This window comes from Lagopus leucura, unplaced genomic scaffold (genome assembly GCF_019238085.1).
Source record: "Lagopus leucura isolate 7727_CA_CO unplaced genomic scaffold, USGS_WTPT01 Super-Scaffold_100123, whole genome shotgun sequence".
Classification (NCBI taxonomy): Eukaryota; Metazoa; Chordata; class Aves; order Galliformes; family Phasianidae; genus Lagopus; species Lagopus leucura.
The window spans coordinates 189,542-210,773 of NW_024962328.1; the positions used below are offsets into that span (position 1 = coordinate 189,542).

General features: G+C 50.8%; 3 protein-coding genes across 5 annotated transcripts; 1 reads left to right on the forward strand and 2 right to left on the reverse strand.

Annotated features, from left to right (window-relative positions):
- Positions 1-220: 220 nt before the first annotated feature.
- On the reverse strand, positions 221-11,748 carry ELOA (elongin A). 3 transcript variants are annotated; one of them, XM_042887855.1, is made up of 11 exons: positions 11,579-11,748; positions 7,815-7,871; positions 7,075-7,193; positions 4,990-6,205; positions 3,585-3,699; positions 3,038-3,190; positions 2,530-2,627; positions 2,240-2,420; positions 1,517-1,628; positions 1,162-1,313; positions 221-617 (listed from the first exon to the last, which is right to left on the reverse strand). In XM_042887855.1, the coding sequence occupies exons 1-11, from the start codon at positions 11,648-11,650 to the stop codon at positions 556-558; spliced, it is 2,337 nt and encodes a 778-aa protein (XP_042743789.1). In that variant the 5' UTR covers positions 11,651-11,748; the 3' UTR covers positions 221-555. The 3 variants fall into 3 exon arrangements, with proteins under 3 accessions (XP_042743789.1, XP_042743788.1, XP_042743790.1); XM_042887854.1 differs by having other exon boundaries at positions 3,038-3,193; XM_042887856.1 differs by lacking the exons at positions 7,815-7,871; positions 11,579-11,748 and adding an exon at positions 7,459-7,593 and having other exon boundaries at positions 3,038-3,193.
- A 2,015-nt stretch (positions 11,749-13,763) lies between these two features.
- On the reverse strand, positions 13,764-16,817 carry RPL11 (ribosomal protein L11). Its single transcript, XM_042887835.1, has 6 exons — positions 16,745-16,817; positions 16,253-16,403; positions 15,815-15,921; positions 15,308-15,439; positions 14,472-14,582; positions 13,764-13,837 (listed from the first exon to the last, which is right to left on the reverse strand). The coding sequence occupies exons 1-6, from the start codon at positions 16,748-16,750 to the stop codon at positions 13,808-13,810; spliced, it is 537 nt and encodes a 178-aa protein (XP_042743769.1). The 5' UTR covers positions 16,751-16,817; the 3' UTR covers positions 13,764-13,807.
- A 90-nt stretch (positions 16,818-16,907) lies between these two features.
- Positions 16,908-20,948, forward strand: PPT1 (palmitoyl-protein thioesterase 1). Its single transcript, XM_042887828.1, has 9 exons — positions 16,908-17,043; positions 17,134-17,243; positions 17,921-18,048; positions 18,349-18,419; positions 19,261-19,363; positions 19,455-19,545; positions 20,051-20,149; positions 20,370-20,441; positions 20,760-20,948. The coding sequence occupies exons 1-9, from the start codon at positions 16,920-16,922 to the stop codon at positions 20,880-20,882; spliced, it is 921 nt and encodes a 306-aa protein (XP_042743762.1). The 5' UTR covers positions 16,908-16,919; the 3' UTR covers positions 20,883-20,948.
- Positions 20,949-21,232: the final 284 nt, after the last annotated feature.

Here is a 21,232-nt window from a genome sequence, read left to right on the forward strand (position 1 = left end):
CTGTTGAGCAGAAGGGTAACCAGTGCCACCTGTCCCAGAGTCCGGGTGGGACTCCGGGCCCAGCAGGTATCAGGCTACAAGGACAGGATCCTTTGAGAAGCATCTCCCATTCGGACAGATTCCTGCCAGTGCAGCCAGGGCCTGCCCTTGTGCTGGGCTGGGAGGGGGGAGACTACTGGAAGCGACATAAATAGTACCAGTGGGCTTGAGGGGTGAAGAATTAATTAAAACCATTTCATAATTTATTAAGAGGTTAAATAGTAAATAGTCTCTGGATTTTCTACTCTCAGCAGGTGCCAAGACTTCACATTTTCTCACATCTGGAGATCCTGTACATCTTTCTTTAGAGAGAAGACAAGGCCAGAAACAGGAGGTTAGGGAGAAGGGATGAGAATAAAAGATAAAATACTGTGCTGTCATTTTGTGCAGATCAAAGTCTCTCCCAGCAGCTGCAGCCTCCGCAGAGTTCAAAGGACTTGGGCTGTTTTGGTACCTTCTCCCCCATCAGTGCCACTCCCCCACGAAAGAGAAAAATCCCAGCTCTGTGCTTCCAACCTATCTCCTAGAGAACCTGTTTTTGAAAGCTTTGATAGTCTTTGCCATCATGGGTGCAATTTCTGCAAAACAGGAGGAAAAAAAGAATAAACAAAAATCAACGTTAAAGCAGGTTACAGACAAGAAAGCAGGAAGTGATTCAGAGCTGCAACCCCGGCCAATGAAGGCCTGCAGTGCCCATCTTATTTTTAGGTCACGGACAGAGGAGGGCCCACACATCTTCGGTAAACTCACTGCCTTCTTCTGAAAAGAGCGAGCTTTTCTTTATTACAAGCAGCTGGATGGAACAAAGACAGCACAAGGGAAAGGGCAAGCAGGTGAAGCAAACAAAGAGTGGAGCACAGCAGCTTTCTTAAATACTGCCAGGACCTCCAGAGAGCCCAAAGCAAACTCCAGGCCCCACATCCCAACCCTGCACCTCCAGATTTTCCCTGTGCTTCTTCTTGTGCAAGAAGTTTGAACTGACTTCACCATCCTCTCCGCAGGGAGAGGACAGCTCTCGACCCTCCCCCACAGCCCAGATTTCTCTTGCAGCAGAAAGTCGATTCATCCATGTGCAAAGGAGAAGCTATAGGAGACCACAGATGCTCTGCAGCTTGTACTTACTCTTCACTGGTGGCTTCCTAGGGTCATAGGATGAGAAGGTGCTGCCTGATGATGGGACAGAATGGGCACTGCTGGTGCTGGGCCCATCATAGGACCGCTCCTCGCTCACGCGAGCATGGCTTTTGCCAGATGTGTAGAGGACTGGTTTTATTCTGAAACAAAGACAGGGCAGGTATTTCAGTAAAGGCATCACGGCAGTTTGATGCAGTTCATCAGACAAATGAGCCACATTTGTTAATACTAACATGTCTTTTATCACAAAAAGCCAGCACTAACTAGGATCTCCATTCTTCCCCGTAAGAAAAAAGCCATTACAGCCACAAGTTTCACACAAATGCTACCGAGAAACACTTACTTGGTTCTCTCTGGCACAAGAGCACCTCCAGTTCCAAACTTCTCTTGTCTTCTCCGTACATCCCGAGGGGGCTTCACTGTAGAGTTCACAAAGGCCATTTTGGCCACTCTACCTGTAGGTGGCCAGAGGAAAACAGTGCTTAGATCCAAAAAGAAAGCTTTTGGGTATTTGTCTTATTGCAGCAAGCTCCAGACACATTTCTGCAGTTCATCTGTTGCAAAGCTCGGTAGACAGCCTACTCCCTTTGGTCTGAACCTCCTGCAGTCACAGGGTTGGCTGTGATAAGACTGACTGACTGGGCCAGTAATTCTCAAACATGTGTATGTTTGGTGGCTCTGCTAGGCAGGGGCGTTGGAACTACATGATCCTTGAGGTCCCTTCCAACCTGGGTGATTCTGTGATTCTGTGTGATTCTCACTATACTCACCAACGAAAGGACGGATGTTTTATCCCACCCTGATATTCTTAAATCCTAGCATAAAGAAGTCACAAGGGTTGCCTCAGCAGCTATTCTGTCCGTACAATACTGGTCCGCAACACCACGGAAGAGATCTACAGACTGCTAAGCTGTTAAGTGAGTGCTACCACAAAGAACGGAGTTGAGCAACTTTTACATTGCATTGGATTCAAACCAGCCACTCCTAAAGACCTTTCTCACACAGACTTCCCCCAGGCATCCTTCCCAGACCTGTCTGGCTCCTCAGTCATTCAGCCCTTCATTACCTTTAGGTTTGTTAGCATGAGCTGAGCCTATGTTCCGCGCCAGCATGAGCAGCCGCTGCTCTCGAGCGTCGTGAAGTCGAAGGTACATCTCCCGCCAGGACTCAAATTCTTCTGGCTTCTCATTCTTGAAGTCTCTAAGACAGTGATTATGCCATAGTTGATCTGTTTCCTCAATTAGGACCTGAAACAATGTAAGCAGAGGTTGTTCCTCACACCTTCATTTCCTTGTCTCTTAGCACATCTATCCACGTCCAGACATCAGCATCCCTTCCCCAGACCCAGGCACTCACGTGATTACATTCCTCAATGCGGTACAGCTGCTCTGGGGTGCATTTCTCCAACACTGGCTCCAGCACTGAGAAAGGGACACCACCCACTTCATAGATTGCTAGAAAGAAGCAAGATGCACAGTATTTATCCTCCTCCTTCCTTGCCAAAGATAGGGCTTGAGACCCTGAAAAATCAGCAATGCTGCATGCTGCTGCACAATTCATGGGGAAGGAAAAAGGAACTAGGGTGCAGTACTTCCAGCGAGTCATTAGGCACCAACAGCTCCAAGATAAAAAGTTCCTGTGCAGAGCTCTGTTTACCAGTATTTCCAGTACTTTAATCATTCCTTACAACGTGCTGCGCTACTGACTCCTGCAGCACCAGAGCTTTCAGGGAGATCTCTCCCCTGTTACACAGCTTGCCTAGTGACTGGGATACAGAAAAAGAATTGACCAGGACTTCAGTGGGGACAGAGTTACATAAATCTACACGGCAACACAACTGACACAGACCTGGAAAACTACTTACAGTCAATGTTGTTACTAAGGACTCTGATACACTGCTCATGCAAAGTCATCATCTTTGGGAGGTAGGCAGTTTTAGAGCCTGAATACACTTGCATCTTCGAATTCAACCGGCGACCTATAAATCCTGCCTCGCTCTCTTCAACTGGTGAGGACACTGCTGTGGAAAGCAAGACTTGGAGTAAGAAGGAAACAGAGAAACCAAGAGATCACCCTGACAAATGGCATGGGAGGCACAAGCCAGAATTTCCCGAAGAAGCCCAGAGAACCAAAGTCCTCTCCAGGAGACTTGCAAAATGCCACCCAATTCAGGAAGGGCAATTCCAGAGCACAAGCTCAGGAAGGGTCAGCAAAGGATCTTCCTCATTTCAGTTAGAGCACATGGGGGGGGACATAAAAAACAAACACCTTTTTCTGAAAGGCTCCAGACATCAAGGCAGGACACAAGATCCCAGCGTAAAGAGAGCAGAACCCAGCCTGCATGCATTCCTGCCACCTCCTGCTACCAGTGTCTGTAGCCCATTACAAACCCCTTTTCCTGCCCAACGTACCTTTCCTTTTTGTCTGGGAGCAGGTAATGGACTCAATGGAGGGAAGAGGGCGGTAGTTGGCCTGGATTGGGGGCAGTGGGATGTCTGGTAAGGTTGGCACCACATCTATCAGCATCTGGAAGGAAAGGATGTATATGCAACTAAGCTGAGAACGTTACATCCTGCCAGTGTACAAACAGCACCGAATTGCTTTTTGTTTGGCACTGCCAATAAGCCACAATGATGATCAGCTTGCACCAGGAAATAGGAGGAAGCTACACTTCGGCCACATTGCCATGACTATCTAAGCTGCCAAATACACAGAAACCAAAATCCGGGATCCAAATTACTCAGCACCCCCTAATAAGAGACATCTATGTCTTTAGCTCATTAAGTTCACTAGTAAAGGGCTCTGTTGAGAACCCAGATCAGATTAACAATGCAAAGAACTGAAGGAAAAAACAGCACAGAAAAGGAGACAGAAACACCTCCTTGACCTCAAACACTTCCTAATCTGTGATGTCTCCTTTTGTCTTTCCGCACTCCTGCAAAAGATTCAGCTGTGATGGAACAGAGGGGAACATCAAACTGGGGGAAAGTCTTGAACTGCTATAAGAAACATCAGAATGAATGGCAAGGTAGGATTGTAAAATGCTGTTAGGATTATAAGAGCACCGGTTGAGGAGAAGCGTTTCAAAGTCAAGTAAAAAGAAAGTAGCAATGGCTTTTACACAGTACTCCCTACTTACATAGGCAACTGACATCTGTGAGGCAATGAATATATACAGAAACATTACTTTTTTTTCAGGCTTTCACAAAGGAAGTTCAGGCTTCTAGAATAAGCTGCACTGTAGCACCAATTCTCCCATCTCTCCCCGATTCCTGGGGCCCCACACATCCAGTTAATAAAACTACAGTATTGACAAAGAAGAAAAAGTTATCTATTGAGATCAGAAGTGAGCAAAAGACTTGGGAACCTCTCTAGGAGGCAGAGATGCCATTGCATATTAGGCAAAGTTCTAAATTTATTCATAACTAGAGACATTGTTAAAGAAGTGTTTCACACTTAGGTTTTCTTATGAGTATTTGCCTGAAAGTAGTCTCTCTTACTTCCCGTTTTTGAAACAGTTGAATTCTGGCTATTGAATTTCCTTTTCCCTCCCCCTCCACTCACAGCTCCAGCAGAGTTCCACCCCAGCAGCGCACATGGGCGCCTGTGGGGCTGTCCTGCAGCAGGTGGGTGAGACACAGCACGTCCCAGCAGGAGCCTGGGGTCACCGACTGCACTGATGAGACACCTTGAGCACAGCCTGATTCGGGGCCGCCCAGCACACACCAGGGAAAGCCAGAAAGCCCCGGATAGCAGAGGACTAAGGGCAGCTGATCCCAACTTCTTTGAAGGATCTGAAAGCGAGCAAAACCTTACCCTGTTTGATTTAGGAGGCTCTGCTTGTTTCTTCTCTGCTTTTTTCTCATTTGTCCGCTTGTGGCTTGGGCTCTTGCGACTCGAGCTGGAGCTCTTGGTGCTGGCTTTGGATCCATTCTGTTTGCTGTGCCCTTGATCTTTCTCCCCAGCTGACGTAGAGGGTTTGGCCACTTTCTTTTTCTTTTTCTGGGGCTGGTCATAGCTGAGGTATGACTCAAAAGACATAGTAGGTTGTTCAAACTCATCCTCCACTTCCCCGTCCCCAAAACTCGAGGACAAGTCAGTAGATTTTCTGTCCAACTCAGTGGCTTTGTGCTTCCCCTCAGATGTTTTTAAGCTCCCAGAAGTCCCCTTTTCCTTAATCCTATTTGAGGAGTCACTCTCACCTTTGTGTTTCTCCCGCTCTGTGTTAGAAGTCTCCAGGCTTGGCTTGGACTTCCCCACTTTGCTTTTTTCAGAGTTCTGATGTTTTCGCTTCTTAGTGTGGTTGTCCACAGACTCTTCCAAGCGTGGCTGCACGTGCAGCTTCTCTTTTCTGGAAGAGCTATTTTCTCGGTTTTTCTCCTTCTTAGTGCCATCTGACATCCTGTGCTTTTCCTTGCTGCCCCCTACCACAGGGCTTTCTCGGAGATGCTCTTTAAAAGAGGTCTTGTGCAATTTGTCAGGGCTGAAGGCAGAGGATTTGTTCTCCCCTTGGCCATCAGGTCGCTGCTTCTCCTTGTGAAAAGACTTGTGCTCTTTGTTTCCACTCGCATTCCCTTTGTCATGGAGATCACTAGGGTTCCTCTCCCAGCTTTCCCCCAGCTTCTCCTGAAAGCCATGGCCCTTACTGGCTTTACGATGAAACACTGTTGGTTCTTCCTGCTCGTCAGAGGCATAAGGGTCTGTGTACGTATCCTGAGGGCTCTCACTTGGCTCAGGTGACACAGCTTGTCCATAGTCCGAGTACTCCTGATCTGAAGAGAGCACTGGGGAAGATCTGTCCCATCTCTTATCCTCTTGGCTGCTACAACCATAAGCCTCATTAGATTTCTCAGGCCCTAAATACCTTTTGGATTTCTTTTCTCTATGATCTGGGCTGTAGAGCTGGCTGCAGGAAGGCTGGAAAGGCTCTGAGTAGTCCTGGTCATGTTCCTCATCCTCCTGGGGAGAAGGTGCTTGTCTTTTCCTTGAGCTGCTCCTCTCATAGTCGCAGTCTTCAGAATCTAGATTATTTCTAAAAGGACGAGAAAACAAATTACTTAGACTGAAACTTCCCAGTACGAATGGAGTCACTCCCCGTGGGCAATATGGATGGGAATCTCTTACAGAGGACTAAAATTGCATTTGGAAGCTTTGTGGCAAGAATACCAAAACTCTCCCTAGCACAGCAACATTCAGGGATTTAGGAACCACATTTCTTTCATAGGAATTAAGCATTTTTATAAGGACTAAAAACTTCACAGTTCACTGGGCAAGTGGAGGCAAAGGTGTACAGAGATGTCTCTGTGTCATACACTCCTGGCCGCACGGTGTGTAAGGAAACAGGAGCTCCCAGTTCACTCATTAAAGCAGCAGGGACACCACTGCCATCAAGGTTATCATGAGTACCTGAATCCTTATCATCCAGATCTACATCCCGATCTTGCTGGAATCAGCACATGGCTACATAGTGCCAGCATTAGCTTCAGTTTCTGTGGCATCTGTACACACAGAAATCTTCTTTCAAAGCAAGCCACTTCCTTTACTTGGGCCTAAAACTTCCTCTCTTTGGCATCGTGAGTGGGAAGCAAACTGATTACATCTCTTGCTTCATTAGAAGCCCTTTCTTGGCTGCTACTGATAATCTTCTCATCAAACTGCAGTTTCTTGGAGGTTGGTCCCTGCCTTCACTCTGAACTGCAGCCGTCAGCAACTCAACACTGTGGTGAGGACAGGGAGGAAGTTTGTTCCAAAACAAGGCAGATGCCCCACAGAGCACACTGTGTTACAAGTTTTTCCAGAGCCTTCATTTGTTTCCATGATCAGAGCAGTTTGTAATCTGCACTGCAAAAATTAAAAAAAAAAAAAAAAGCAACTTTTCCATAACTGAGCAGGTTTACTCACCTATCTGCCTCCTGGGAGACCGGCACCAGCTTCTTCCACCTGGCAACGAGGTTCTTGGCAAAGTCTCCCACCAGCTCATGCTTCCGTAAGCTGTTCACTGTCTTTCCAACGCCTGTCTCCTTCAGGAGAAAGAAAAGATAAAAACTAATCTCAGCAAAGCAGTCAGCACTCACAGCCCCACAGAGCTTCCTGCAAAGTTAGCCTGCTACCTACGAGTTCTAGGTCAAAGTGAGCCTCCTTAATCTAACAGCAAACCACACGTAGCGCACTGTGTGTCCAGCAGACACTGTATAGCTTGCTACAGCACTGTAAATTAGTGAAGACGTAACTCTGTTTTAAGTCAAAAGTTACTTAATTGGCTTAATAAACCAAGGTATTATTTACCATAACTGCTTGAAGACAGAAGTTGGTCACTAATAGTTCCAAAGATTTGCAGCTCCTAATGCGATGCTGCTTCAGTCACCATTAGGAACTGTTCCGACTCGCAAATCCTGAGCAACCGTTAATCTCGGGAAGAGCTGAGCACCACCACCTGTCCTGCACTGCTTCACACCCAGAGGAAGGGCTGAGATCCTCTCTGTAACCGGGAATTCTAGAGTTTCATCCCAGCCATGTCTATGACTTCACATTGGAGCAGGTGGTTCAGACAGCGTATTCTGCTCCAGAAAGCAGCATTTTTCTAGCAGACAGATTGTGTAGCTTGACAGACTTGAAAGCACAAGATATTTCACAGCTCTTACCACAAGAATGTCAACTGTGATGGGCAGCTCAGACAGCTTCTTCAGACTCTTCAGCAGCTGCAGAGGCAAGGAGGACAGCATTCAGACTTGTCAGACCGAAACACACTATGATTAGAAAGGGAAGCTCTGCAAAAGCTTGTTAGAAAGATCCAGGTGGCAGACAGCTGTTACCTTGCTCCAGATCAAGCCCCTAAGAAGTCAAACTTGAGGGCCAGCTGCAAAGAAGTTACTGCCACTTGGCCAATGAGGGCCACCTGAAAAATCTTAAACTTACTAAAGTACAAATTCTTTCTTTACAGAGAACTGCAACTTAACTTTGCCTTACAGTATTAGTAGCAAAGCCATTTGCTTTCAGGTGCCACAGCCCTGAGGCACAAGAAGCTGAAGGAAAGACTTAGAAACTTGTAACTCTCAGAAGTGGCCCTGAGAAGTGCATCCCTTTGCAAGGGAGAGACAAATTAAATAAAGGAGATAACTTCATCAGGTTCTGCAAACCAGACACCGAAGAAAGCCTTTCAGATGTTCCTGAGGATGCACAGAATCCTCATCTCCCCTGCAGAACCTCCCTGGGCCAGTTTGCAGACAGTCTCTCCCCTCTCAGATACCACTAGAAAAACCAATCAATCCCTCCAGGACTGCTGCCTCCAGCCCCACTCTCTTCATGCCTTTCCCCAAACCCACTCACTGACTGTGGGGCTGGGCAGCGTGGGCATAAATGGAGCAGTACTGGTGCTTGGGCATCACCTCACTGCGATGCACAGAGGCTTTTTAGCAACAGCACAGACCTAATAGCACCACCACTTCTTGTATTATCTCCCACAGCTACAGCCACAGCAAAATTGTCAGCATTCCCATTATTGTGGCACCTCTATGGCCATCTTTGTTCATACGCCATACAAAGGGCTGCCCCGATCCAGAACATCTCCTTAAAGCATTGTACTCGTGCTGAAATCAGTACCATCAACCTAAGCAGCTCTCATCACCCTGCTTACACCACACAAGAACCCAGAGGTTTAGGAAGCTTTGCTCTTTTTGAAGGAAATAAATTCTTTTTGCTTATTTGAAGAACCCACAGAGAAAAGAGCCCACCTCACTTAATCAGAATGACAGTATGGATCCTATTCACCACAAACCACTGCCCCACTGGTCATACGTAGGACTTCATTACTATGAACGAAGGATTAGGTCTTCTCCTTGTTCTGGAAGAGTTATACATTCCAATACCAGCATCATGGCATTTTTCAGCACTCAAGTTAGGGTGCCAAGGAGGATGCAGCAGTTCCAGATCTGCTCTTGTACATCCAAGCAGCAATTCCACCCCATGCCTGCAGCTACGGGCTCAGAGGCCCTGGTGCAGGTAACACACTCCTCCACCTTCCTCAAGGACCAGAAAAGCAGAAAGCCATTGAGCCAGGAATCCCACTGTCCCTTCAGCACTCCAGGGCCACCAGTTCTTCACCAGCACTGCTGCTGAACAGACTCACTTGCAGGTGGGGACACGGAACCAGCAGAGGCTCTGTGGCCACAATCCAGCTCAGTGCAGCAATGCTAATGGTGAGGACAGAGCCCTCCCAGCCAGGATCCCTTCAGCAACACAGCAGTTTGGACTGATGCACAAAGAGCTTGCTGGAAGGGAGCGGGCATGAAATCCAAATGCCGGATCCTGCACTTTGGCCACAACAACGCTGGGCAATGCTACAGGCTTGGGGCAGAGTGGCTGAAAGACGGTGTAGAGGAAATGGACCTGGGGTGTTGATTGATGCTCGGCTGAACACAAGCCAGCAGTGTGCCCGAGTGGCCAAGAAGGCCAATGGGATCCTGGCTTGCATCAGAAACAGTGTTGCCGGCAGGAACAGGGAAGTCTGGTGAGGCTGCACCTCGAGTGCTGTGTTCAGTTTTGGGCCCCTCACTGCAAGAAAGACATCGAGGCCCTGGAGCGGGTTGAAAGAAGGGCACCAAAGCTGGGGAAGGGTCTGGAGCACAGGGCTGATGAGGAGAGGCTGAAGGAGCTGGGAATGTTCAGTCTGGAGAAGAGGAGCTCAGGGGAGACCTCACTGCTCTCTGTAACTACCTGAAGGGAGGTTGTAGTGAGCTCGGGTTTGGCCTCTTCTCTCGTGTAACTGGTGATAGGACTGGAGGGAATGGTTTCAAGCTGCACCAGCGGAGATTTAGGCTGGATGTCAGGAAATACTGCTTATCTGAAAGAGTGGTCAGGCACTGCAATGGGCTGCCCAGGAAGGCGATGGAGTCACCGACCCTGGAGGTGTTCGAGGAACGTTTGGATTTTTTGTTGAAGGACGTGGTTTAGTGAGAACTGTTGGTGATAACTGGATGCCTGGACGGGATGGTCTTTTCCAACCTTGGTGTTTCTGTGATTACTGTGATGAAAGGAGAGGAAGGTGGACCTTGTGCTGGATAGAAAAGAGTAGAACAGGGTGATATTGAAACAAAGCATCTCTCTAAGCTGATCACCTTCTTAGAGAGTTTGCTTCATATTAATAAAAATGGCAGTGTGAGAGTACATGCCAAGGGAAAACTCCTCCTATTATCCTCAAGGCCACCCTGGCTATATTCTAGCTTCACTCCACTACAGTATCTCCAACAACACTTTTATTGTGACGAGTGCAGCTCTGTGGCTCTGTCTTTCTGACACAGTAAAGCTGTGCCTGCTACTGAATTGTGATGGAAACAGCAGAAGCCTCTACAAGACAAGGGAACAGCACAGCTGACATCACAAGAAAGGCAAACATCTCCCTGGATGCTGTTGAAAAGGTATCAGAAAGCAGCAAGTACAGGTTACAGGTCCTTTCTCCTGAGGAGCTGGAAAGGATTAACAATACGACTGCAGCCAGTAGCAGCTAGCTAACGCTTAACATCTCTCCTCCCCTTGCACTGGAGCAGCACAGAAAGGAATGAGTTCACATTGCAGTGCTACAGGAGACGGCAGCCCACAGAGTGCTGACTGATGCCTCGCAGGGCCCAAGCAGCAAACAGGCAGCTCTTGCTGCACAATTACAGTGGGGTCAGGAACCAGGAGCTGACACTGCTCACACAGCCAGCTCACAATCCAGGCACACAGAGCTCAGCCTCCCCAGCTCCATCTCAGCATGCAGGGCTCTGGCAATTCCACTCCACTCTGGTGTTGGCTGAGGTGGAGGGAGAGAGGAAGGGGGGTGAGAAAGGGACTGGGAGCCCCAAACTGAGCCAGACAAGAGGCAGAACTCCCCGCGCTCAGCCTAGAGGGTTGGGCACTCCGTGGGTGCGTGCCCAGGATAAACCCGGATCAGCACAGAGCTGCTGCTGTCCTCACACTGAACGAAAGGAAACATGACCCAAACACCTACAAGAACACTCTTAACAGATGCTGCCCGGCAAAACGCCACGTCCCAAGGAAGGGGAGAGCAGCATGTGCTGGGAGCACGCCAACCCCCGAGCACCGCTCCAGGTCCCAATTCCCGATGAAGAAAGCGGCTCAGGGGCCCCGAGCACAGCGGCTGTCAGCGGCCCCGAGCAGCGCCGGGACGGGCCGAGACTTCGGGCACTGCCACCGCGCCACAGGCCCGGCTCCACACCGAGCAGCGGCGGCACGGCCGGGACGGCCCCGTACGGAGCAGCACCAAGCCGCCCCGGACAGCCCGACAGGGCGCGGCCCGAGCGACAGCCGGGACCCCGAGCCCCGCCGCCCCGGGCAGGCCCTGACCTCCTGCCCCTCGCGGCCGCGCCGGCCCCGTCCCTCCCCCAGCACCCCGCCGAACCCCGGTCACCTTCTTGGGATCCGCGCTGCCCGCGAGCCGAGCCTGCAGCCGGCCCACAACTTCCAGCACCGACTCCGCCATTTTTATTACTGGACGGGCCGCGGCGGCGGAAGCGGCTTCACCTCTCACTCGCCACACGGCGCTTCCCGGCCACCGCCGCCGCCATCTTGGTTGCGGGCAGGAAGCGGAAGCTGCGTGAAGCTACCCCCTTCGGCGGCGGCCACGGCAGGTGAGGGCAGAGCCCGATGGGTGCCATCTTGGGGCCTGGCGTGGCGCTGGCGGGTGCGCCATCTTGAGTACTGGCAGAGCGCTCCTGAGGGGCAGCGGGGCTCTCGAGAGCCGCGGTCAGCTCGGAGCTCGCATCAGCTCGGGCCGAGCGCCGGGTTCCAACGCTGAACCGCAGCTGGCGGGAGTGCCAGCGGCGCACGAGGCCGCGGCCAAAGGCCGCCCGGGGAGCCCTTCAGCCCCTCCAGTCGCTCACGTGCAGCGCTGCTTTGTGCCCCCGGTGCCTGCTGGGCGCCAGGGGGCAGCTGGGCCTCGGGCCGCTCCCTAAGGCCGCTCTCTTGGCAGCGGTCGGGCTGACTCGCGGCGACTGCTCGGAGCTGGCTGTGCCGAAGCCTCGGCCGGGGCAGCGGTCCCTGAACGCAGCCTTTCCCGTGCTGCTGGGATGCGGCAGGTTGGCCGAGCTCGGAGCCCGCTGGAAGCGCAGAACTGATGACGGCAGAGTGAGGGGCAGTTGGGGATCGTGGCGTTGCGTGGGGAAGGGTGCGGACAAAGACTGCCCACCTGCAGAGCCCCGCGCTGCGTTGCTTCCCTCGGACCGACCGCTCAGAAGTCACGGCAAGAGCAGGGCCGGCCTGCGGGCGAGCCACGGACAGGCCGGAGCTTGTGTGGGGCACCGAGCCGCTGAACAGCACCGAACGTGGCACGGGGAGACACTGCAGTGGTGCTTTTTTTTTAAATGGTGGGTTTTAATTATTGGCAGCAGAGCAGCAGCCGGAGTTCAGTGCCCAGGTGGTTTCCCAGCTTGGTGTTTGCTGTGACTTGTACCCTCCTCACACGTGGGCTGGGATCATTGGCAGCTAAAGGAGATTGATTAGATACTAAATAAGCTGGGTGCAATTTCCTACATGCACAGCATCTCAATAATACGCTACTGCCTTTTAAGAGTAGTCTAAATAACTAGAAAAAAAGCCCAGCTTTTCTACACTGTCTGAGTTCTCTCTAATCTCTTCATGCCACTTCAGCCCCCTAGATTAGTACAGCAGACAGGATTAACCTGTGAAAAACACCCCTTATCACTGAAGTGGTATTCCAATCAGAAGCAGCAATTATATCCCATTTTATATTAACTGCATGTGGCAGTTAAAGGTGGCTCTGCTTTCCTACAACCAGACGCTGGAGTAACACAAACATGTGCTTTCCCTCAGCCTGTCAAAGGTGCCCAAAGTGTTTCGCAGTATCTCACGGAAATGAGATGAGCTGAAACCCAAAACCTCTCATGGCTGCACAGCATGAAGCATTAGATCCAATTAGGTAACTCCTGTCTTACCACAGAGCAGCTTTCTTTTCTCCCTTGACAGAGGCACTGGTGCCAGGACAGAAGCGTCAGCACGATGCTGACTTACAAAGTAACTCTTCTGGGACAAGATGGGTTACATCTCAAGTTCCTGGTGCTGCTGACAAAGCTCACCCTTCCCTTTACACAACAAAATAAATAAAAGGAGACATAGCTACTATCCCCAGACACCTGCTACAGGAGGTGCCCAAAGTGCTTTGAACTGGAGTAGCTCTGCCAGGCACTGCAATACCAGGGATAGTTCAAGTGCCTGGGACTTTTCTCCCGAATCCCAACGGCTTCTTTGAAAAGCCAGTATATCCCTCGGCTGTCAGCAGCCTGGAGATTGGGTCTGGTTTCTGGAACTGAGACAGCAAGGCCTGGGCTGACAGATCTACTCTTCCTCCCCAGGTATGACTCACACTTCAATAGCTGGCTGCACCTGGGCAGCAGGCAGCACCAAAGGACACACTGCAGCCTGAGCACCTGCAATGGGCTTCACTGCTGGAGGGTGCAAAGCCAAGGGTGCACTGGCATCTGCTGAGTGCTGTCCCCGTCTTTCTGCTGCCTTTTCGGTGCAGAGTTCCAGCAGCTGCGCAGGTCAGGAGGAACTCCCATAAAATTCACTACAGAAGCTGGGGTTAAAAAAGTTTTATTTGCTTTTCGGTAACAGGAACTGCTTATTTGCCAGGAAGGATGATGCCATCATACTGCGAGAAAACCAGAAAGAACTAAGTGAAAAAACAGTCAGGTAAAGGTACAGCGCTGCCGTGGAAAAACTGATGACCACATTCATTCCAAGCCAGACAGGCAACAATGACATTAAACACCACTTCTCTGCGCTGAGCTAACTGCCTTTCCACCTTATGCCACGTGGCTTATTTCCATGGTGGAGGTAAGAAGCATTGCAGGTAAGCACTAAGATCCACAAACCAGCCAAGCAAAACAAGAAGGCCAACCCTTCACATGTCGATCTGCCTAGAATACACTCACATCCCTTTCGCAGCCCTGTTATTTGGCCCCAAAAGTGAAGTACACCGGTTACCACAACTAGGAAAACACCAGAGAAAAAGCCACTCAGCAGGAGCAGGCTGGAGTTTCCCCTGCACTAGAGATGACCAGCGCAGTTCATACAAGAGCTGACACTTGTAGGTAGCCTACATGAGCTGCTGCAGCTCAGTCAGCTCATAGTTTATACTGCTCCAGAAAAACCCACAGTGCTTTGAGCACAGATCTCCTGCCCAGTTGCTCCATTCCTCCCATAAGGAATATCAAACTGGTGATGTATTTTGCTGACACTTGCTAGGAATCTTGCAGGATAAAAAAAATGAAGTTGGACTTTACCTTTTGCTGAAACCAGCGCATGGCTTCTTCCTTTCCAATTCTGTGCTTGGCTCCAATGTTGCCAGTCCTGCGCTTCTTATCAGCGATGCTGAAACCAGGTCTGCCCAGCACCTGCCAGGAGAGGACACCAATCGCAGCGCCTGATTCTGGTCTTTACTTAAATAAACCTTTTCTTAAGAAGGAACAATCTAGAACTTCCAGGTCAGCAACATCTCATTATGTGAAGTATTATTATTATTATTATTATTATTATGGTCAGGACTTAGAGTGTTATCTTAAGCAGTCTTGATGCAACTGAAATCCAAGTAACTGAACAGGCAGGTAAACTGTCAGGACAACTCTTGGGACAAACAACTTACCGCATACACAGAGAAACCAAAGCGAACAGGCAAGATGCACTGTTGCATAGCCAGAGGACTCAGCTCTCAAGAAAAGATACTGAGCAGAATGGGTTACGTGTGTGGAACAGCTTCCCTCTGCTTCAGAGAGAACAAGTCAAATATGCCGACCACCACCTTCTCATGACCCACCATCACCTCAAACTGGAGAACCAGTCCACGTTTGCGTCCTCACCCCTGAAATCCCTCACACTTCTGCCTCCTCCTTCCCAGCAGACTGACCCAAATCCAGGGGTTTCTCTCAATATCATCCCAGGAATACCACTAACAGCAACAGTGTTTCTGAAGATGCCTTAAATCAGGGGCCTTACAGCAGCCCTGTGAACCTCAGCTTAGACTTGGATTCTGATGACATTTTTCCACCTTTCAGCAGTTGCCAGACTCCTTCTCCAGCTTTCACACAAACCCAGTGAGTGCAAGGCAGCAGCAAATACTCACCACATAGAAGTCCAAGCCATAGATGCCGATGCTGGGGTCATACTTGATCCCTAAATCAATGTGCTCCTGGATTCCAAAGCCAAAGTTCCCAGTATCTGAGAAGTTGTTTTTTCTCAGCTCATATTCTCGCACCTGAAACACGTATTGTCAGTCATTACCTCATAATCAGCAACAAAGGGAAGTCCTACACGTTCTACTAAATGCCTTTTTACATGATGGTAAGCTTTTAAGATTTCAATCCCACAGCCTGCTTGGGAATAACCAAGTTAAAAACCCAGAAGACAGCAGCAGCTGTATTGACGACCTCTTAAACAAGCACACACCAAGGAAAGGAACCACACAATCACAGCTCACGTACCACGGATGCTAATCCAACCCTCCGCACCCATGATTGTAACTAGACCAGATGCAACATTTCAAAGCTTTTCATCATCTTTCCAGCTGATAACAGTTCAAGTTTTGTTTGTTTTTCCACAGACAAAGGATTCAGACAAGCCCCATTCTCACCTTCAACCCCTTCTCCAGAATCTCCTCTGCTTTGGCCCCACGAACTGTGCAATGAACAGCAATCTTCTCATTTCTCCTGATTCCAAAGGACCTTACAGTGTATCGAGCTGTAGGCAATAAGAGTGACACTCAAGGGGCCATTCAAAGAACTCAGAGCTTGCTCAAGACCAAAGAAGTTACTTAAGAGGAAATAAAAAGAGCCAAGACAATCTCACATTTCCTCCCTGGACACAAGGACACAAACACAGCAGCAGAGACCAAAGACTGCCAGCACTGAGCATTTAAGGCCCCACAATGCACACACCAAGGCCTTTATGTGCGTAACTGCATATTCCTCCACACTGGCTCTACTAAGGAACCTCTTCCCACAGCCGCACCACCACCGAGGCGCTCAGGAAGACGGGACAGCAGCCTGCAGCGCCGGCAAGGCCACCTCACCTTTGGAGAAGACGGGAGTCTGCCCCGTGAGCTGCTCCAGGACCTTGGCCGCTCGGGTGAGCCTATCCCCGCTCTCCCCAACGCAGATGTTAAGGCACAGCTTGCGGATGCGGAGCTCTCGCATGGGGTTCTCTTTTTCACCCTGGTCTTGCTGCGGAGAAACGCCGGGAGGAATGAGCACGGATCGCAGGGGAACGGCGCACGGCTCGGCGGCCAGACGCCGCTGCACTGGGCGGGCAGCAACGGGAGCAGCCCGCCAGAGCCCCGCGCCTCAGTCCCAACCCGGCACCGCGCAGGTCGCGGCCTGTCACGACAGCCGCAGCCTCGGGGCGGCCCGCCGTCTCCCCGACGCCCGTGCCGCCCTACAGCCGCCCGTCAACCTCCCCCTCTCCCTCCCGCATGGGCCGCCGCCCAGCCGAGCCCCGCCGCCGGGCGGATGGCAGCGGATAGAGACGAAACGGCCCAACCCGGCCCACGGGCGCCTCTGCTCACCGCCATGATGGGGGCGGGGAAAAGAGCGCCACTCCGCCGCGCGGGGCCTTATGGGGCGGCTCGGGAGGGCGCGGCGCGGCTGTGGGCGCCCCCTGGCGGTCAGAGGGGGGCGCTGCGTCGCGAGCTGCAGCCTCCCCGACTTCGCGTGCCGCGCGCGGGTCATGTGACAGCCAAGATGGCGGCGCTCGGGGCGGCGGTGCTGGCGCTGCTGTGTCTGGGTCTCGGTCCCGGTCCGGGTCCGGGTCTGGGTCCGGGCCGCGCTATGGCCGCCGTCCCACTGGTCATCTGGCACGGCATGGGTGAGCCGCGGGGGGCGGCACGTGGTGAGGTGAGGGAGGCGGCCGCAGCCTGACGCTGCCCCGCGCCCCTTACCCCCTCTCCTCCTTCAGGCGACAGCTGCTGCAATCCGCTGAGCATGGGCTACGTCCGGGACATGGTGCGGCGCAGGATCCCGGGCATCTACGTTCTGTCGCTGCGCATCGGCAGCTCCCTGGTGCAGGTACTGACTGTGGGACTGTCCCGGCGGGTTTGTTCCCTGGGAGGTAATCGGCGGAGACGGGAGTAGTCTGAGTAACGCCTGCTGGGAAAGCCAGTCCGCGTGTAAATGGGATGCGCGTGCAAAGCCTCAGATCGGCACTCTTACTCCGGGTAATACAGAGATGTGATAAAATGCCGTTATCCTGTGATAGGGTGAGAGGTGGTGGCCTCACACCGCGCTGGGGAGGGTCAGGTTGGATGCCCGGAACCATTTATGTGGGGGAGGAATCACCGTTCCTGAACTGTGGAGATGTGGCAGCTGGGGACGTGGTTCAGTGGATGTGCCCCACTGAATGTCTGCAAACTGTCCTTTAGAGTAATGTGCAATGTGTGCTATCTTCTGGGTTCTGGAAAGGATGATAAAGGCTGATTTATACGTAGAACATACAAAATCTGAAGGGACTGAAGTTGTGGAGGAGTAGAGACGTACTACTGCTCTGCATGGGACAGCTCTGCAGGCAGAACAGGAGGAAAGATGTGATGATGGGAAGCCTCAAAGCTTCAGTTTCACTTCTGTCCTCTTGTGAAGATTAAGGTCCTCTTTCACAAGCAGAGCTGTTAGACTGGTCTGCTTGCAGAGATTAAAGTGAGCTGTTTTGAAGGTACAAGTTGCACTTTCTAACATGACCAGTCTGTCAGGATGTGGAGAACAGCTTCTTCATGAATGTCAATGACCAAGTGAGAGAGGTGTGCAGCCAGCTCGCAAAGGACCCTCACCTGAAAGGAGGATACAATGCAATGGGCTTCTCCCAAGGAGGCCAGTTCCTGTGAGTTTACATTCCTGTTCTGGTTTTATTGTTTTTCTGGTGGGTTTTAGATTCTGATTTTAAACTTCTGAACTACTAAGCAGGTTTAAACAGACAAATGCTTCACAAAGGTAGGAGCACTCCAAAGGAGACAAGAATCCAGAAGGAGAGCCTGGCAGGCTGTAACTGTTGTACTCTCCTCTACCAGAAGGCACACGTAATCCATGTGCCTGGGCCCAGGCAGCAGATGACTGAGCACTGTGAGCACAGCAACACTCGTGGCCACACGGGCTCTAACTCTGCTCCTTTCCCTGTCTGCAGGAGGGCGGTGGCCCAGAGGTGCCCTTCTCCTCCCATGTTCACTTTGATCTCCGTTGGGGGGCAGCACCAAGGTAATGCCCTCTTCAGCTCTCACAAGTCCTAACCATGGGTGAAGGGCATGGGGGCTTTTGTTGGTGGGAGGAATTAATTGTTTGGCCCTCTTTCTAAAAATTGGCTGTATTCTACTAAATGAAGCGGTCCCTTTTAAATCCGGTGATCTGCTTTGGTTAGCTGAGTACTTTATCTTCTGGCTTGGTCTAGCTTGACTGGCAGCAAAAAGGGACATTCATAAGCAGATGACTTCTTGTCTCAGCAGAATTCCTATATACCTTGAAAGCATCTGGGATTGGTTGTTTCTGAAGAACAAGTTTCTAATTGTTTGGCAAAGCCTTGGTGAAACAAAACCTTTGGGGTCACAGGGGTATTTCTCAATCGGTGCCTGCAAGACTAAAGCACCGAAAGAGGTGCTTTTTGCAGTGTATTAAGGAGGCGGTAAGAAATGTAATTTAGGAGCTGTACAGTTAAGAGTATCTGGCAGTGAATTTCAAATAGTCTCCTCTGGGAAGTTCCATGGCTGGAGTCTATTTCTTTGTAGTGTAGGGGGAAGAATTGTAGGGAATCAGCCCCAGACCTGCAGGGATCACAGCAGGCAAGCTGGAGAGCATTCAGCTTGTCTGCATGCCCCCATTCTCCAGGGCAGTATCCTGAGTTCAAGAGCATCATCCATTACCTTTGTGTGCAGTAGTGCCCAGGGCCAGGAGAGCTGTCTAATGAGATTGCAGGATTAAAGGCTTCCTGATTCCCTTGGTAATTCCTGCCCCTTTTCAGTAAAAGGTGGTTCTTTATCAGCTGGAGGGATTAAGGGATTTCTGTCTGGCTTGCTGAGCTGTAAGATGTGTCTTCATACCTCAGGAGTGTATGGCTTTCCACGCTGTCCTGGTGAGAGCTCCCAAATCTGTGACTGGATCCGAAAGATGCTGGATCTGGGTGCCTACACACAAGCTGTTCAAGAGCAGTGAGTACATTCCGGAGGCTAGAGACAGGGGCTGGGCCCAGGTGAGCAGCTCTGGCTTTCCAGTCTGATCCTTGATTTCTCCCTTCTCCAGCTTGGTACAAGCACAGTATTGGCATGATCCTTTGAAGGAGGAGGACTACAGGAAAAAGAGCATCTTTTTGGCTGACATAAATCAGGAGAGGGTAAGGACTTAATTGATGAATAAATGCTGGCAGGAGAACAGAAGCTTTAGTAGTGAGCTCCTTCATGTTCTCCATGCTGAGAACATGAACTCCTTTGCTGGAGCTCAAAAGGAGCATTTTTTTTGCCCTGCAGCCCAGGAATGTACAAAGTGTTTTCACTGATAGATACATGAATGAGATTTATCCATGCCAGAGCAGTTCTTCTGTTGCTGTGCGTTTCTGGAGTTCTCTGTGGAAAGCTCTACCAAAGGCTCAGTGTGCCCCTAACCTTCCAATGGACAACTCCTCTGAGGGCAGGGGAGGACTGTGCCTTTTTTACAGCCTGGAGATAAAGCTGAATGCCACGAGCACAGCAAAGGGAGATAGAGCTTAGAAATTCACATTCCTGCCTCCAATGGTGCAGTGCAGGATTTCATTTGTTGGTACAGAGTAAGTTGGAGCAGGCAGTTTCCTGGCCACTGTCTCTGGGTTTTTACTGACCTGGAACTTCCTGTCTTGCTTTCAGAGCATCAATGAGACGTACAAGAAAAACCTGATGGCTTTGAAAAAGTTTGTGATGGTGAAATTTCTCAACGACACTATGGTTGATCCTCCAATCTCTGAGGTGAGGCAGTCAGGGCAGATGCTGTTTCTGGTTTGCATTTTGGTTCTTCCTTGCCTGTTTTTCAGTGGGCAGAACTTTCTGAGAAGGATGCCTGCACAAATAGGCCCGATGCTGCACCGTCTGCAGCAGCGCATGCTGGCAGGAGTTGGTGAACTCCTGGCCTCTTTGCCTGCTGGGAGTCCTGCAGCAACTGTGTTTTGTTTTTGTTTAATTCTGACAGTGGTTTGGGTTTTACAAAAGCGGCCAAGCCAAGGACACCATTCCTTTGAAGGAGACCTTGCTGTACAGAGAGGTACGTTCTGGGCAGTGTCTGCAACTTTCACTCTGATGAATATTGCGTCCTGAGGACCTTCGGGAGCTCTGACCCCCGCAGCCTGGCTCTGCTCACCATCTCCGCTGTTCTGGGGGCACGGCCTTTTCTTACCAAGAGCTGTTTCCCTCCGTGCCGTTTCCTGGCAGCAGGAGTTAGTGGTGATTTCACCCCTGGCTCAAGATCTCTTTCCACATACGTTTAAACTTTGCTCCTTTCCCAACCTTTGTTCTGAATCATCCCTCATCCCAAAGTGGCTTTTTCCCCCACCAAGCTGTGGTCACGCTTCTCTTCCTTTAGGATCGCCTGGGGCTACAGCAGATGGACAAAGCAGGAAAGCTGGTGTTCCTGGGGGTGGAAGGGGATCACCTGCACTTCACAGAAGAGTGGTTTTATACCCATATCCTCCCCTTCCTCCAGTGAAGCTAAGGCACCTCATGGGAGCACTCAGAGGGTTTCACTGGAGTGAATGCAGCTGCTACTGCGCAACAGTATTTTGTGTATGTGCACGGGGGTGTGGGAAGAGTGGGGCTGGTTGGGGTGGGTTTAATCTCAGCAGTGGCACCTGCTATACACTGCAGCAAGAGCCTGGAAATCACCTGGATGTAATTAGTTCCAAGACTGGGGGGTTCAGCCTTGCACTAGCTTTGAAGCACTCCATGCCACACCACCCCTGTCTACTCCTGGTCTCAGAGCTGTGGCTGTGCTGGTCACCTGGTGATGGTGAAATGACTGAGCTGGTTGAAAGGTCTAACAGCTGCCTTCACAGCCTC

Bases quoted from the DNA above. Each gene is read 5' to 3' on its own strand.
- ELOA (XM_042887854.1), bottom strand. From the start codon at position 11,650: ATGGCGGAGTCGGTGCTGGAAGTTGTGGGCCGGCTGCAGGCTCGGCTC. The intron at 3,194-3,584 runs GTACGTTGGGCA...TGCTTTCCACAG, and splicing joins CTCCCAGACAAAAAGGAAAG to CAGTGTCCTCACCAGTTGAA. The intron at 1,314-1,516 runs GTAAGTGTTTCT...TCTTTGTTTCAG, and splicing joins CTTGTGCCAGAGAGAACCAA to AATAAAACCAGTCCTCTACA.
- PPT1 (XM_042887828.1), top strand. From the start codon at position 16,920: ATGGCGGCGCTCGGGGCGGCGGTGCTGGCGCTGCTGTGTCTGGGTCTC. The intron at 18,049-18,348 runs GTGAGTTTACAT...CCCTGTCTGCAG, and splicing joins TCCCAAGGAGGCCAGTTCCT to GAGGGCGGTGGCCCAGAGGT. The intron at 19,546-20,050 runs GTAAGGACTTAA...TCTTGCTTTCAG, and splicing joins CTGACATAAATCAGGAGAGG to AGCATCAATGAGACGTACAA.
- RPL11 (XM_042887835.1), bottom strand. The intron at 14,583-15,307 runs GTGAGTATTTGC...CTCTCCTGGCAG, and splicing joins ATGGCTTGGACTTCTATGTG to GTGCTGGGCAGACCTGGTTT. The intron at 13,838-14,471 runs GTAAAGTCCAAC...GTTTTCTCGCAG, and splicing joins TGCGCTGGTTTCAGCAAAAG to TATGATGGCATCATCCTTCC.